The sequence below is a fragment of the Haemaphysalis longicornis genome, unplaced genomic scaffold (assembly GCF_048455015.1).
Source record: "Haemaphysalis longicornis isolate Haplotype H1 unplaced genomic scaffold, Haemaphysalis longicornis Haplotype H1 scaffold_18, whole genome shotgun sequence".
Lineage (NCBI taxonomy): Eukaryota > Metazoa > Arthropoda > Arachnida > Ixodida > Ixodidae > Haemaphysalis > Haemaphysalis longicornis.
The window spans coordinates 6,418,423-6,434,560 of record NW_027526282.1 but is presented as its reverse complement, the minus strand read 5'-3'; the positions used below and the strand labels follow the sequence as shown (position 1 = coordinate 6,434,560).

The following is a 16,138-nucleotide window of genomic DNA, read 5'->3' as shown; positions in this document are numbered from 1 at the left end:
CAAAAAACAACACAATACAATGTTAATCGACGGACTTTCCGGTCCCTCAAACAAACCTCAGGAAACACAAGGAAACAACCCTCAGACTTCTACAAACACCTTTCCGCATCCGATAGAGCTTTACCGGATATCTTCCGATCCAATATCCTGCAGAATGCTAATACAGCCAACAACCAAGAACACTCAGACATTCTGCTAGAGTAAAGAAAAAACAAGCACCTACCACGCCTTCCCCGCACCCAAAACCCCCAAGGGCAGTGGGAGACACTGCTATCCAGCCCCTGCCTGTCGGAACAGCTCCTGCTCACCGAGAGAGCAGCCGTCGGTAAAGCAGCGCATGGAGTCCCGTGAAAAGAAAACCACTCCTGCAACACCACAAATACTCGCAACAAACGTTTTCTCTTTCTCTATCTCCACCGGGATAATATATATTTGAATGGCTGCAGGCTTATCTCGCCAGGGCTAAATTTTAACACCACCTTCGGTCTTTCGACACTTTTAAGTAGCGAGTTTTGCTGTAAGCAGAATTTTCCTGAGGGCGGTACGGCCTGCATTCTCTCGCTTGTGGCTACTAAAAAATAAAACATCTCCGCCCCAGCAATTCCTACTTTCCTGAATTTTACTGAAGAAATTTGTAGAAGGGTGGGAATAGAAAACAGAAGGCAAGGTTAGTTTCCAACCTTGCCTCGTAAAGAAAGCTAAAGCACCTCCTGCACATTTAATTGGTTTTGTGCGTGTTAATATATTGATTAGGTATTCTAAAAAAACTTACAGAAGTGTTATGAACACTTAAATTGCAGGAACAATTTTTTTCCTCCGTATTGCCATGCTTCGTTATCTTATGGCATATGTAATCAGTGAAGCAAGAAATACATTTGAATTAAGAGCGAATCCTATAAAGGATACGGGCGGAAGAAAGCCGTAAGGCCTGCTAAGCTGAACGCATCAGACAGTGTAAAGCTGCAGGCTATGACAGACCAACGTCAATTCTACGTTACATGAACACTTGCAACGATGTTCAAAGTCCTCCGGAGCATGTCATTCTATATTTAGAACCATCCGGCCGTGCAGGTCGTTGCCTTTCTCATCTTCGCGTCAGCACCGCAATGGAACGTTTCGGCGAAGGAACGCAGTTCTCTAACGGGCTCGTTGCACAGCTTCTGGCCGTACGCATCACCGCACTTGAGGTTGCACCAGGCGGCGAACAAGAGCTGAATTCCGGACAGCTCGGGAACGTCTCTGAGAACGAGCGGGGCGGCACCGTCGGTGGGCTTGTTTAGAGCCGTGACGACGGCCGCCAGCGCCACGGTGCGTTTGAGGAGATCGGGCTCACTCGAGGTCCTAAGGCCATGGGAGTGCATGCAGGCGTGAGTCTCGTTCCATGCATGAGAAGCTGGCTGCGTCCGCCCCAGCGAGGCATGTAGCGTCTCTGCCATAGCGGACGCCGTTATTAAGCCCAAGCCGGCCAACTTTAGCTCCGCGGGCAAGCTTGGATCAAAAAATGGGAGGACAGCCACGTCCGGGCGTAGGGTAAAGTCAAAGTTCACGTAGTCGAGTGTGAAGAATCGCACAGTTTTCACTGCAGCGCCAGCAGAATCCATGGTGACATGGCCGTAAAAAGATTTTGTGAGACCCACCCTAAGCCTCTTCCAGTTCTCCAATGGGTCAGAGGTCATGTCTTCGTACTGGGCATAATGCTCCTCTAGAGTAGCGTCGCCTGACACGCGGAAAAGGTCGAACACTCGTCCCGAGTTGCTGGCGTACGAAGGGAGCACGCTGATGTTGGGGCGAAAAGCCTCGCTTTCAGCCAACAACTTGGCGTAGGCGCCTCGAACTTGGCGAAGCGTGTTGGTAATGTCGTCTTCCACTCTCGTGGAGAACGCCGTCTTGACGTATGGCGCGAGAAACGCGTAACCTGCAGACTTCTCCGTGATGGCGAAGCAAAACCTGCGGTGGTGTTTCAAAGCGTTCTTGTAATCGCCGTGTCTTCTTATGATCCAGGGAGCGTAGACGACACACGCTAGGATTTCCACCATGTACCATCTGTAGTACGGTCTAACCATGTCTGCGCCGATGATATCGAGCAGCATTGCGAAACTAGAGAACAGCTTGGGTGAGTCTATGTAAAACCTGAGGGACTTGGGGCTGTTGAAGTAGGTGTCAAGCAGAAATGTCCAATCACTTTCAGTCATTCCCTTGACGGCTTCGAGGATGGTGGACTCGTTCCAGGCTTGAAGTTCTCCCTGCGAGGCTACGAGTATATTCTTCCACTCTTTGGTCACACGGTCATCGCTTAATTTCCACTCATCGTACGTTATCTTAGGCTCTCCGCCTTGCTGGAACGTCCCCTCCATTTCCTGGAAGGCGACCTCCGACCGAGAACCCCAGTCAGGATGCTGCCTTCTCTTGACGTACGCCGTCACAGATTGACTCGGGGCAATCCGGAGCGTGAAGCCTAGCTTGGTGTGTTGCATGTATTCTATCCTGAAAGGAGACGCGATCCGCCACGTGAGGGCCAGAAAGAAGGTGGCGTTCAGGATTGATACCGGTCTGTCCCAGAGGGCCGAGGAGAAGAAACCGGCTTCTTCGAGGATCCGCTTGGCGGTGGCCATGCTGGTGCTGTTCTTGGCAACGATGTCCTCGCACGACTGGTACGCCATGGCAGCCTTCTGAATTGCCGTCTGTCCAGCGGTCGGGATCGTCTGGCCTCTGGTCGCCTCGCCAACGTCATCCACGAGCTTTTGGAAGAGCTCGTCGCCTTCGTGTGGCTATAAAATAAGAGGTAGAAGAAAAAGTTTGAAGCAAGTTTGGGCACTCTAAGTATAACGAGCTCTCGTAATATGGTAGAACAAACTGCTGTGTTGGGCTTTGCTTGGGCGGTGATTCTCGTGGTTCGCGCAATCGTTGGGTCAGCTACAGAGCAAAGAGGCCTGGTTAAGTTTGGGCGTTAATACCAATTGCGGAATTTTGTAGGAGGGGTTTCCGGCATAGGCAACACTGGAGAATTAGTTGTTATGCCGGAGTTGCGGGGGTCATAAATGAATTGGCATATGCAAAGCACATCTTCCCTCATTCGATGCCTTGGAAATATATTTCAGAGAATTATCACCACCAGACTTTCCAAATGCCTCGAGGCGGAAGCAGCCTATAGCAGCGGCAACCGAAGGAGCAAATAATGGCGTGGTAACCATGGGAAGGTGGCCCCGTACCCGCTTGTGCAAGCTACTATAGCTCAGCCTGGCGTCACGAATTGGAGTCGCCCGGACAGCAACTGGCACTTTGCTATAGCGTTGCAGACAAATGAAACACCTCTACTTGTCTGCAATAAGGTTAAGGTAATTAGCACTGCAATGACAGGAAATCATTCAGTTATTCGGGGCACGTACTTAACAGTGTGGAAATTTCCCTTCAGTTGAATTAATGAATGTTTTCTCCCTCAGAACTTCCCCTCGCGTTGAAAACAATTAGTCTAGGAGCTTAAAATACCCAAGTTGCAGATGACAGTGCACACAGAAGAAATTACAGCCGCTAAAAAAATACAGGCAGGTAGACTTCCGCGCACGGGTATCCCCAAATAATGTGCAGCTCTCCCTCCTGATCTCTTTCTTATGTGTGTGAAACCGGTTGCCATAGAGATTTTATTACCTCTCAGACACGGCAACACCAGGCGTGGGTTCCAGCGAGTAAACAGCTGAATGCGATTACTTTGGTTTATAAAAAACACGAATGTCGAACTAAAGGGCACAACGGTCCTTGTTACTGCTTGCAAGGCACATTCATCCAAAAATGCGGAAAACCTAGCGCGAGTCTAAAAACAAAACTAGTTTAGAGACCTGCCTATCTGTTCTAACGACAAGAATCTTTTCTCACTAGTCTATTTGACTTTGGATGCAACGCCACTACGACGCCAAAGTGGTCCTTGCTCGCCCTGGCACAACCCCCCAGGAAAAGCAAAAACGCCCGTGTGTACGAGATTTCGACGCACGTTAAATATCCCGAGGTGGTAAAAATTAATACGGAGCCCTCCACTCGGCCCGCCTTATAGCCTGCGTTGCGGCGACGCGTTATACCCTACAGTCAGTCATCAGTAACCCCCAGTAGGCGTATCACCACTCGTAAATCTGTCGCACAATTGTTATTCCCCTTTCGGGCAAGGTAGCTGCAACCCCATGCTCGCCTTTGTGAAGGCCGCTCACAGAACGTGGCCGCTTACTTTCATCAGGTCTTTGTATTGATTTGAAGGCTACTGGTAACTCTGGGTTTCTTACCGGGTCTTTCCACGCACCGCACACGTGCTCGTAGAAGTCGTCACAGGGCGGCGACCGTGGGTTGAGGCCTCGGCGCAGCTGACTGGCGACTCGCTGGCACGCCTCAGACTCGCACAAGGCACGCAGACCGGCTCCCGTGATCAAAGTTGTTGAGGAGTCCTGGGGGGGGCCTCCAGTGGTCGAGGTTGTCGAGGTGTCCTGGTCGGGGCCTTTCGCTTTTGAGAGTCGCAGTAAGAACAGTGCCGTGACTACGACGGCGACTACCACGGCCACACCGATTATGGCATTGCGTCTATCGTCTGCAGCCGGCTGAGGCGAGGTCGGGGCTTTTGGAAGTGGAAACGGGTCGTGATGGTTCTGCTGGTCTTGGAGTGGGTATTGTACAGAGCCCCTCAAGGCCTCCTCTTCATTCTTCCCAACCGGCCAGTCTGTTCCGTTGCTGCCAGGTGGGGCGAGGTAAGCGTTCGAGGTGTCATTCTCAGCCACCGGTTGGGAGGTGGATCCCTTTTTACTCCCCGCCGGTTGGGAAGTGGATCCCGTTTTACTGCCCGCAAGAGAAGAGGCTTTGGATTTGTTCCCCGGTTGGAAGGACGACCCCTTTTGGCTTCCGGGCGCAGAAAGGGAACTCTTCTTGCTCCCAGGAAGCGAAGGCGACTCCTTTTGTCCCCTTCCCGCGGGAGAAGATCCCTTATCACGCGAAGGGGGCTGCACGGAAGGTTTCTTCTTTCCGGGAGGCAAAGCAGAGGCATCCGAGGGTGAAAGGACGGCATTTTCATCCACAGGTGGGGATATCGACCCCTTTTTACTCCCCGCAAGAGCCGAGGCATTTTCCTTGTTCCCTGGTTGGGAAGGCGACCCCTTTTGGCTTCCGGGCGCAGAAAGGGAACTCTTCTTGCTCCCAGGAATGGAAGCCGACTCCTTTTGTCCCTTTGCCGTGGGAGAAGATCCCTTATCGTGCGCGGGGGGCACCAGGGAAGGTTTCTTCTTTCCGGGAGGCAAAGCAGAGGCATCCGAGGGTGAAAGGACGGCATTTTCATCCACAGGTGGGGATATCGACCCCTTTTTACTCCCCGCAAGAGTCGAGGCATTTTCCTTGTTCCCTGGTTGGGAAGGCGACCCCTTTTGGTTTCCGGGCGCAGAAAGGGAACTCTTCTTGCTCCCAGGAAGCGAAGCCAACTCTTTTTGTCCCCTTGCCGCGGGAGAAGATTCCTTATCGTGCGCGGGGGGCACCACGGAAGGTTTCTTTTTTGCGGGAGGCAAAGCGGAACTCTTCCGGCTACCAGTCGGGGAAAGAGACCCCCGCTTTTTTTCCGTCTGAGAATCCAGGCTCTTTTTGGGATCCGGCAAAGGAACCAATGGTTTCGGCTCCTCGCTCATCTTGATCCTGTCAAAAATACGGTTAAATGTTCATTAGCCCTTACTATCACTGGTCAGCACCATTTCATCTGGTGAAAAAGACAGGCTTCTGATATATTGCTGCTCATTCGTATATACTCTGAAGGACACAAGGCAACAGTATTACCATTATCTTTCATTTGTTTAAAGAATTAGGGCATGTCAAATTATCGTGGTTACATGTGCGCGCTGTTCCATGCACAAACTAGGCTATAGTTTATAGTCTAAGAAAATCTGCCAATGGGCTGGTTGGATAATAACTACGGTAAGATAGAATAGGGCACTAAGTAAACGAGGCGCCTCTATATGGCGGTTGCTTCTCTATTTTTTGTGGTAGTTTCCTTAACACCCTGTTTTTTAACAACATAGTTTTCTGCGGATATTGGGATGCGCTTTGTTTTAATGGCGTGCAACTTTAGTTTTATAAACAGTAATGTCTTTTAATCCCTCCACATTTCAACCTGCGTAGTCAGATATTGTCAGTTTCTTGGTTGATTAACAACATTTTCTGTTTAAAAATCTGCGTCTGGCCCTCAACATCATGTGAAATGACGGCACTGCTTTTATGATCATTTGGAGTTCCCTGCCAACGCCTTGCATCTTCTAATAAGAAATTCAGTTATAAAAGTAGAGGCACTTCACTGCTGTAATACTATAAATTGCCATCATTTGCAAAAAGAAACATAAGAAAACTTGAATGGAAATATTCCGACGTATTTCGCTGCTCATCGCCAAATTAGGCTGTAAAGAACTCACTTCAGACAGCCGGAATAAGAATGCTGCGCATTAAAATCCAAGTCTCTGAATTTCCGCAGACTTTTTTATTTCCAGCAATGCGAGCGTTCCTGCCGAATGGCGGCTCTGTCGTGCTTGTATCATCTTCAGTTGCTACAACGACTTCGTCATCAGAATGGTATGTCTGGCGTCTCTGCTTTCGTCTCTCTTTTGTTCGCCTTTCTAGGCGAATCACGCGAATAGCCCAGAGACGCGTTGTTACTTTGCAATCAGCGTCATTGAATTGCCCTCTTGTACGGTCTCCAGCCCACGTTCCCAAGTCGTAGTCCACAGGCCCATCTCCGGGCTACAACGCATCTACGTGGTGCACGTTTAGGTGCGTAGCACCAGGGATCGGTCGCGGTGAAGCTGATGTTGATGTTGGATTCACACCAGGTTCAGGCACTTCTTTTAGTTGCCGTGTTTTATGTTTGCCCGGTATGCTGCTTAAAGCTTGAACGTGTCTTTTAAACTTCATTCCCGGGGTCGGGAGGGGTGGGGGGGCAAGAGCTAATCAAGATGTTCGTACAGCTTTTTTCCCGTGCCTGCCCCATATCGGAGGATGGAAAACAGAGGAATTATTATTATTATATTATTATTATTATTATTATATTATTATTATTATTAAGTTAGGGTAAGAAAAGGCTTGGTTAGGTTAGGTTAGGCTTGGAAAAAGGAGTTTAAGTATTTGAGAGCCCTGTGTAAAGAGCTGTATGATCGCGATCGGTCAGACTACATAGCCAAGGTAGAAATCAGCGCTACGCGCTACCAGAAAAGTTTCTGGCAGTATGTTCGCTCTCGATCTGCTGGCAAGGTTGCCGAAATCGCTAACCTTCTAGACGACAATAGAAACCCGATTGGAGGAGTTGCTAATGCCTTTGCGGATCATTTGAGCTCAGTATTTCCAAAGGGTGAAGTTAACATTTTGTTTAACTCTTCCTCTGCGTCGTCTAATTTCTGCGTTCCCAGAATAAGTGAGGGCGACGTTCGGAAAGCCCTGAAGCGCCTCAAACCGTACTTTTCCCTGTGGCCCTGACGACATTCCTCCCGCAATATTAAGAACCTATGGGGAGCTTCTGATTCCCATACTAACCGCTATATTTAATAATTCAATTCCATCTGCTACTTTTCCAGCAGCCTGGAAGTTAGCGCGCTTGGTCCCTGTCTTCAAAACTGGTGCTAAAGATAGTGCTAGAAACTATCGGCCTATTTCGCTTCTGTGTGCGGCGTCTAAGCTTTTTGAGACTGTGTTGCACAATATTTTAACTTCCAGTGTTAAGGGCATACTAATTTCCGAACATTACGGGTTTATGTCTGGACGTTCCACAACCACGTTTCTTTCATGCAGCGAGCGTCCGAAGCGGTTCATCATAGCAGGCAGCTTGATACTGTGTACTTTGACCTGAGCAAGGCTTTTGATGTGGTCAGTCACCCATTGTTAATTTCTAAACTGTCACTCCTGAACATAGATAATTTGATTCTTGACCTCCTAATTTGTTACTAGCGTGGGCGGAGCTGCTACGTAAATGTTAACGGCCAGCAATTCTATCGTTACTGCGTTTCAAGTGGTGTGCCACAGGGGTCTGTTCTAGGCCCTCTTTTGTTTTCTTTATTTGTCAATGATGTTTCAGCTGCTATAAGGCATTCTTCTTTTTTACTTTATGCTGATGAAATCAAGATTTTTAGGGAAGCTTCGTCTCTTAGCGACTGAGTCATTTGCAAAGAGACGTGGATGCATTTACACTCTGGTGTAAAGAGAACGAACTGATAGTGAACGCCGCGAAAACCAAAGTGTTGTCATACACGCGTAAAACAGACTGCCTGCTTTATCACTACTCAGTTCATGATGTTACTTTGCCTCGAATCTTCACGACAAATGATCTTGGCGTGCTCTTTGATAACCAGCTGACTTTTACACCGCACGTTCGATTCATCAAACAGCGAGCTCTCCGCTGCTTGGGCATGGTCTGCCGGATGTCTAAAGAATTCCGTAGTGCAATTCCTTCCTGAAACTGTACTCCACTGTCTGTCGTCCTGTGATGGAATATGCCTCGGTTGTCTGGAATGGTACATGCAAATCTAACAGCAGGGCCATTGATAAAATGCAGAATAAGCTGCTGTCCATACTTAGACATCGCTTCCCTCACGAGTATCACCGTCTTGACTCTGGACCACGGTACTTGCAAGTGCTGCCTGAGCTAAAGGCTACGCGCGATACAGCTCACCTCTTTTTTCTTTTTAAGCTCATACATGGACAAATTAGCAGTGCGGAACTGCTTTCGGAGCTCCAGCTAACAGTGCCTATTAAAACCACAAGAAAATGTCATCGTTTTCGTACTCTCAGCTCCTGTAACCGACATTGCCCGCTGTTCAGGCTGCAGAGCACGTGTAACTTCTACTCTGCAGAAGTAGATATTTTTAACAGCTCCCTCAATCAGTTCAGTTCAGACACTTCCAGAATTCTCATTCGCTAATATGCTCCCTCTTATTCTCTTACACGGAACTATATGGAATATTTTTTTGCTCCATCATACTGAATGGATCTTGTTCTAGTTATAGTAACTTCTTTTTACCTGCTTGCCTTACTGTATGGAGAGTATGCTGTTTATATGACTCTTTTGTTGTTTTCCATTTTATGGATTGCTATTATAAGGTTACACGATTATCTGTAGTGTGCAGATGTTCTGTTTCATCGGTACGATGTAATACCAATTCTGTTGTATCCTGTCAGTTTTGTTTGTGTTCATTGCATGTAGTGTATACGCTATCTACGTTTTGTAGTCGTTTGTACGGTATACTTTGTAATATACATTTTCTACTATTTTATTTTATACGCTGTCAAAGTGTTCTTTCCTTTCACTTTTTGTTTTCCTTTTTTTTCACCTTTATCCATCTGTGTACCAGCACCAAGGCCTCACGGCTGTTCCTGGGCACAATAAATATACTTGATTGATTGATTGATAGATTGACGATGATGATGATGATTATTATTATTATTATCAATATTATATTACAGTGAAATATCGCTGATACGTTTTTTTCACGGAACCGGAAAATAAAACGTGTTATCCGAAAATCTTATCATCCAAATAGGTAAAAAAAAGAACGAAAATATGCATGCTCCGTCAGCAAGTCACTTTTATGGAGTAACTTTGAAATAACTGCTCAATTTGTGCTGCCCTTTCTTCTTTTAAACGTCGAGGAGTAATTTCTTCTAAAACGTTCAAAAAGAAGCTTCCGGTATTTGTCGCTTTGGCAGACACTGCGTTGTACGACAATCCGTGTCGTGCCGTAAATCGGTGAAGGCAGCCTCCGGATGCCTGACAGTTTTGAATACCCGAGTAGAGCTCAACGTTGTCAACTGTTTCACGTAGGACTGACCCGTCGAAGTTCACTCCTGTCGTTTTAACTTCCTAGAACCATATAAGCAGGATATTTTGCTTTTGCTGATGCTTCGCACATTGCGTTTGCCACACCAGGTACGAAAACTTGCAGCTTCTTTTGAAGTTGATTGATTGTTGGGTTTAACGCGCCGACGCAACGCAGGCGATGAGGCGCGCCGTAGTGGAGGGCTCCGGATTAATTTTGACCACCTGGGGATCTTTATCATGCGCCGAAATCTCGTACACACGGGCGTTTTTGCTTTTCGCCTCCATCAGAAAAGCGGCCGCCGCGGCCGGGAATCGAACCCGCGACCTCGTGCTCAGCAGCGCAACGCCTTAGCCACTGAGCCACCGCGGCGGGTGCTTCTTTTAAAGTTACCCTTGCTGACCGACAATAGTGTTGAGCATTGACACTGGCAAATCAAGCTCGCTTGCTAATTCCACGCACTTCCTCTTCGGGTTCTATTGGAACTGGCGCACAATTTCCACTTGTACCTGCATTTCTTTGACGTTGTTACAAGCCTGGAAACACGGGTGCGCATAGCAACAAGGCAAAAAGAGAACAAATCACTGCGCGGGAAGCACGGACTATGGGAGAAGTCGGTTAGGGAAGTCGGGCCTGCCGCAAGCATCGTGCGCCTTCTTCCTCGATTATGATACGATTTTCCAGATGGCGGGTGCATCGCCTCACTTATCGTCAGCCTTGCACGGAACGTCCACGCACTGCAGTAACGTTTTTGCCTCAGAACCGGCGGTTCCGCTCCCTCGGTGTCTCTGCAACGTGCAGGTCGTGGCTTGTTGGAGTGCAGATAGAGCGAGTATACCGAAGAATAAACGCAACATTACTTAAAATGTCGATCGAGATCCGCTTTCGCGATCATATTATCCAATTTTCGGCAAACATGTGATCGTAATAAACACACGAAAATGCATTATTTCTGAGGGACGTTGGCCGGGATTAAAATAAAAACGTATTAGGCCGAAAACCGTAATGTGCCGAATCGTATCAAAGCGATTCTACTCTATTTATCACATTCACGAAGTTATATTTTGTGTACTCGCATCAGCCGTTTTTGAAAGGATCAATGGGTTATGCCAGCGCAGGACGACGGATTTCTACCTGATGGCGCATGCTATGGTTTCGCAATAATACTACGTTTTCAACGTTGGATTATCGAAGCCAACTAAATCTCTGGCACAGGAACCGTTTGGTTAGAGCGAGCCATGACTTCTTCACACGTGTTTTTTTGGGTGCAAGAATGGGGGAAGGTGCTTGATTCTATATAAGATCTACATAGCCTGACGTGAAAGAAGGCTCGAAATGCGACGGCTACAACCAGGGTGTCGAACCGGAACCGAAACTGAACCGGAAACTGGAACCGAACCCGAATTATCGCCCAGAACGGGAACTGAACCCGAACCGGAACGAACCGAAGGAACCGTTCGGAACCGGTTCCGGAGCTTCAAAACTGCAATTTCTAATTTTAGATGATGGCGCCCTACCTTGCTTCTTACTTTTCCAATCTCCCGACCACACTGCGAAATATTTTGCATACCCTGAAGTCCCATGCATTACCCTTAATTGCCTTATTACCCTTAATTCAATCTAAAGTTGTCCGTATATACTATCAGTTTCAATGAAATACTGCCCACCTCTCCCATTTTTATTTTGCATTTAAAATAAGGTAAGCTTACTCTTAGAATACGCTTTCAGAACAAGGTAAGCTTATGCTTAGAATAAGCTTATATTGGTTATTTTGTTATGTTAGAGCTTATGTTGTTTTAACACAATGTTGCATTGGCCCCACCCCCTATGTAATACCATATACTAGAAGGCCTTTAGGGGTAACCTGAATAAATAAATAAATATTCCGAGGCAACATATCATGGATTATTCTTCACAGTTTCTATCTGCTTTGCGTTTAAATATCGTGTAAATTTTCAATGCGTTATTAATTTGAATACATCCCCGCCTCCTTGTGAAGGCGTTCAGGGACACCATCAGCAATAAATTCATATCTACCACTTATTCTACTTTGAATGGACAGTTATATGCAAACAGCAGTGAGACACAAACACTCCCAGGTGTCTACGTCGTCGACAGTTTTTCCTGTGCAGTGCCGTGGTGGCCCTTCTGCTCTAAAAAAGCATGAGAGTTGTAAGACAAAACTCTGGGGCCTTCTAATTTCCACGTTTAAAGTAGATACTGCGAAATTTTCTATACCATCTTCTGAACCTCTCCTGCCTGCCTGCCTACCAGCTTGTAGATTCGGGCGAGGATGCGTGATTTGGAAGCGACGGGCGGCCCATCACGAATCACGAGCCGGCAAGAAAAGGGCGGGGGGGGGGGGGGGGGCGCTTCGCAAAGCTGCACCACGGGGACACTCGAGGGTACCAAAAAACGATGTTCGACAGACGGGTCGTCTGCTTAGTAGACGGACGGGGCAATGGACATCCTGCAGGGAGGCTGCCCATCAAAAGCTGCCCTTTGATGAGCTGCCGAAAGCAGCCCATCAAAGTATTCCAATGCCGTACTTTCTCAACAAATGCGGCCACAATAGCGAGCTCTGAATATGCTCATTGTGATTCGCGGGATTGCGACAGTTTGCTAACGGTGTATCAGATGCTCCACTAGCACCACTTTCTTAACTTGAGCAGCTGAAAACTCTTGAGCAGGCTGATCTCGGGCCTTCTTTAATAGAGCCCGTGTAATCTATGCAACACTTGAGGTAGCAGAAGTGAGTTCCACGTCACGACAATCGCATGTGGTGTACACTTGCCCATCCACGCTAATTGACCCGTTTACAAAACACGTAGTGAAGCGCGACGTCACAGCTGACGTTTCATTAGGCTTAGCGTCAGTGTCGATGGACGGTCGCATGCAACGTGCTGAGCATACCGACGGGGTATGGCATGGACACCCGCCTATTTGAGATTTGCAGACAGACTAGTAGAATAAGCTGGTGAGAGGCCGAAAGAATCTACAGATGGTGAATTACAACTGCGATGCGCGTATTTTACATAAGCCAGAAGTACTGTCAGAGTATGTTCAACTGCACAAAGAAGAAATATACCCCGTTCGCAACACAACTGCTATAGCTTGTTTTTCCGCTGCGGTATTTAGCATTCGCTTTCAAGAAGGTGAATGGGCGTTTTCTTTTGGTGAGGAAGGCACGATTACGCAAAGCGGCTCTGACTATCATTGTGCTCCAAATACTGTCGAACGTATTCGCTCACTGGTAGCTGGAATCGTGAGTCTTTAGGCTCTCATAGGCGTCATAAGTTCTATATTATTATGAGTAATTACGTTCAACAGTTTTGTAAGCAAATTCTAAATGGCACTCTCGTTAAGCTAATTTGAATTTTGCTCGGCGGCTGAAAAAAAGATCTGTGCTTGATTCCTCTGTCATAGGAATCGGTAAAACATGAAAGTAAAATGTGCAGCTAAATCGGCTACTAAATGAGCATGATTTGCGGGTCGGCGGCTGTCTTCTGGGTCGGCTTTGTGAGCGACGTCCGCAAGACGGATTGCTTTCGCAAAGGTGCGACCACTTCGGTTCTGCTCCGTGGCGTGTGTGGCAGACGGTTGCGTTGCGACTAGCTCAGCTTGTGGAACGCGAGAGGCAGAGTTCGAAGCATGGACCGTGAACGCGCGAACGCCTTTCGCTTCTCGCTGGCATTTATCTTCGCACCAAATCAGTCACGTTCGCGGTATTCGCCCGCCGGTGTCGTTTCCTTTTTCAGCGCGTAATGCAATAGTTTCCTTACACGAGGCCATCGCACTCAGAAACGACGCAGCTTACGCCGCCCGATCGAGCCCCCAACCGTCGGCGCTCTTTAACGTCATGATGCACTTCTTCGCTCCACCTTTCCTAGGCAGCAGCGCCATCCGCATCAATACAACATTTTCTGCCGTTTCTCCTGTGTTCGTTGTACTGGCGTCAATTCCGAGACGTCAGTCAAAATCTTGGTGTGTCCCGGCCTAAAAAACTTTCGTGTAAAACCTATAATGCGTCCCTGGGGTGGGTACGTTAGAAATACCTGTATTCGCTAGCCATACCGTGATGGTGAACCATGGTCTGCTTTGGACGCACGCGAACTAAGCCTTGATGACGGCCAATTGTGCGTTAATGGGCACGTACAAAAACACCGTTGCGACTTGCAAACGATAGCCTCTTCGCTATACTTGGATTTCTTGAGGAACGACATATAAATACAGTGCAACTTCCCGTTGTCTCATAGCCGAAGGCATTGCCTTGAGTGACGAAATGACTTACTCATCTGAAGTTACGGCAAATTTAAGACATGCGAGCTTCGTGGAAATACGTGAGCATGAATGAAACGTAAATTAGTCGACTGCCTGAATTGGTTTTAGTGGCTTTCGACGTTCCAAAAACCAGTTACGAGCAGCCATGCTCGCGATTTTGACAACCTCCCTCGAGATGATGCGCAACGGCTGTGTACGGGAAGGTTTCAAGCAGCGTCTCTCAGCGTCAACTTGGCGCGTAGCGATTGCACGCCACTAACAGTTCTACACGCGTATCGCCGACACGCGCGCCAACGCAGCGCAATGCTTAAGGGCTTACCTTAACGGGCAGTCGGAATTTGCAGCGATGGCGTGATGGTCCTGGCAATGGTGTGGATGCCCCCGTAGATCGTCTCGCGTCTCGTGCCGGAATCAAAACCTGGGGATGATGATAGCGATTACGGCACGTTGAAATGGCGGTCACGAGCCAATCGTCTCGACGTCGTCCTTAGGCAAAAAACGCGTGTGTCACTCAAAAAATTGGTACACATTGAAAGAAAAAGATAATACGAAAATATCAACCATACAAATTGCTAAGACAACGCCGACAGGACGCACGAGACGCACCACAGGAACAATGACACAGCGGCGACGCGCGCCGAGCGGCACCCGCTCTGAATAGTACTGCGATCGCCTCACGAGCGGTGCCGCCAACAGCACTCCCTGCGGCCAAAGCATTCTCTGCAACAGCGGCGGCCAAAACCGCCGACAAAGACAAGCTAATCATGTCAGGGTGGACGCGCGCAGGCGCACATTCACGCTATCTCGAACCTGGGGCGGTATTCTCGAGTATTGTCCTTTTTGCGTCCCTTTCAAAAGTGTCCCTTTTGGTGAGCCCTGATTGGCTAAAAGCAAACAACCGAAAGTGACGTAACGCAAGCGCGGCAAACCTGCTGCCAACGTTTACTGCTTAACCGGAAGTACGTCACGATGAAAGGGACGCAAAAGGGACGTTTTCAAAAGGGACAGTTACGAGAATACCGCCCCTGATGTCGCATCGGTGCCACTGATAGGCGTCGTCGGTGCAGCCCGCGGCACGCCGATCGAGTGCGGTGCCTGTAGGGACGTCACTGAAATCCCCCTAGCGGCCCGTTTCGAAAGCAGTCGCGGGAGTTGCCGGCCCGCTCACCACTGTCGCCGTTGCTTTTGAGGCACGTTCGTGACCGATATTTTCCGTTTGCATGCGTTGGAAAAACATATTTATGTGGGGCAGTCACTCTGTTCGCAAACGTGGTGCATTTACGAGAGTGTAAATTCTTCTGGCGCGATCTTACTGTGGTACATTCGGTCCGCATAAGCGCCAAGTGTGTGTCACAAGCCGGCGTCACGAAACCGGCATATATGCATGGATCTCATTATAATTCGATCCACTGCCCTCAAATTTACTAACAGTAACTCCGTAAGCAGCGTTCGCTCAAATGCTCATTCTACGACTATACACTGCGATGTAAATCGGTTTCGTGTGGTTCCATAATCTAGCGGAGCACTCATACCTGACAGCCCGCCAGTTACGCTTCATATCTTGGATATTGATCACTACCCTGAACAAGCCAATGTGGCATAAATATGTCGGACATTCTACTCAATAAGTAATATTAATAATGCAAAATTGCCTGCGGGAGTGAGCACAAAGAAGTTACGGCTGGGTCGTCTTGTCCCGAGGTGAGCTTTCCCAAACAGTCATCGGTCACATATATCATCCGCTTATATCCGCGGCCGTGACTAAACGCTTTTTCGAAACATCATCATATGACACAGGGAGCCTGCAGAATTTAGCACAAAAGTGAAAACAGGGGGCCTTATCAGATACCACACTCAATCCAACGACACCTTTTATCACTTGTGAACTTCCTTACTGCACTTCAAAACATGTGACCGCCGAGTGATCCCCTATTCGTTAAAGTCGAAAAACAAAATAAAGGTGAACGCGCAGCTTGTGTGTGATTTACTAAAACGGCCTTCCCTTGATTTCGCTCCGCATTTGTACACAACGATAGTTAAGCGCCCCCTCC

The 16,138-nt window shown here is 48.1% G+C and overlaps 1 protein-coding gene across 1 annotated transcript; it reads right to left on the bottom strand.

Moving 5' to 3' along the window:
- Positions 1-422: 422 nt before the first annotated feature.
- Positions 423-14,748, bottom strand: LOC144166550 (uncharacterized). Its single transcript, XM_077696049.1, has 4 exons — positions 14,654-14,748; positions 14,407-14,505; positions 4,269-5,652; positions 423-2,768 (listed from the first exon to the last, which is right to left on the bottom strand). The coding sequence occupies exons 3-4, from the start codon at positions 5,643-5,645 to the stop codon at positions 1,050-1,052; spliced, it is 3,096 nt and encodes a 1,031-aa protein (XP_077552175.1). The 5' UTR covers positions 5,646-5,652; positions 14,407-14,505; positions 14,654-14,748; the 3' UTR covers positions 423-1,049.
- Between the last annotated feature and the right edge of the window lie 1,390 nt (positions 14,749-16,138).

Coding starts and splice junctions, on each gene's coding strand:
- LOC144166550 (XM_077696049.1), bottom strand. CDS start 5,645: ATGAGCGAGGAGCCGAAACCATTGGTTCCTTTGCCGGATCCCAAAAAG. Junction 2,769..4,268: donor GCGGTGCGTGGAAAGACCCG/GTAAGAAACCCA, acceptor CTTATTTTATAG/CCACACGAAGGCGACGAGCT.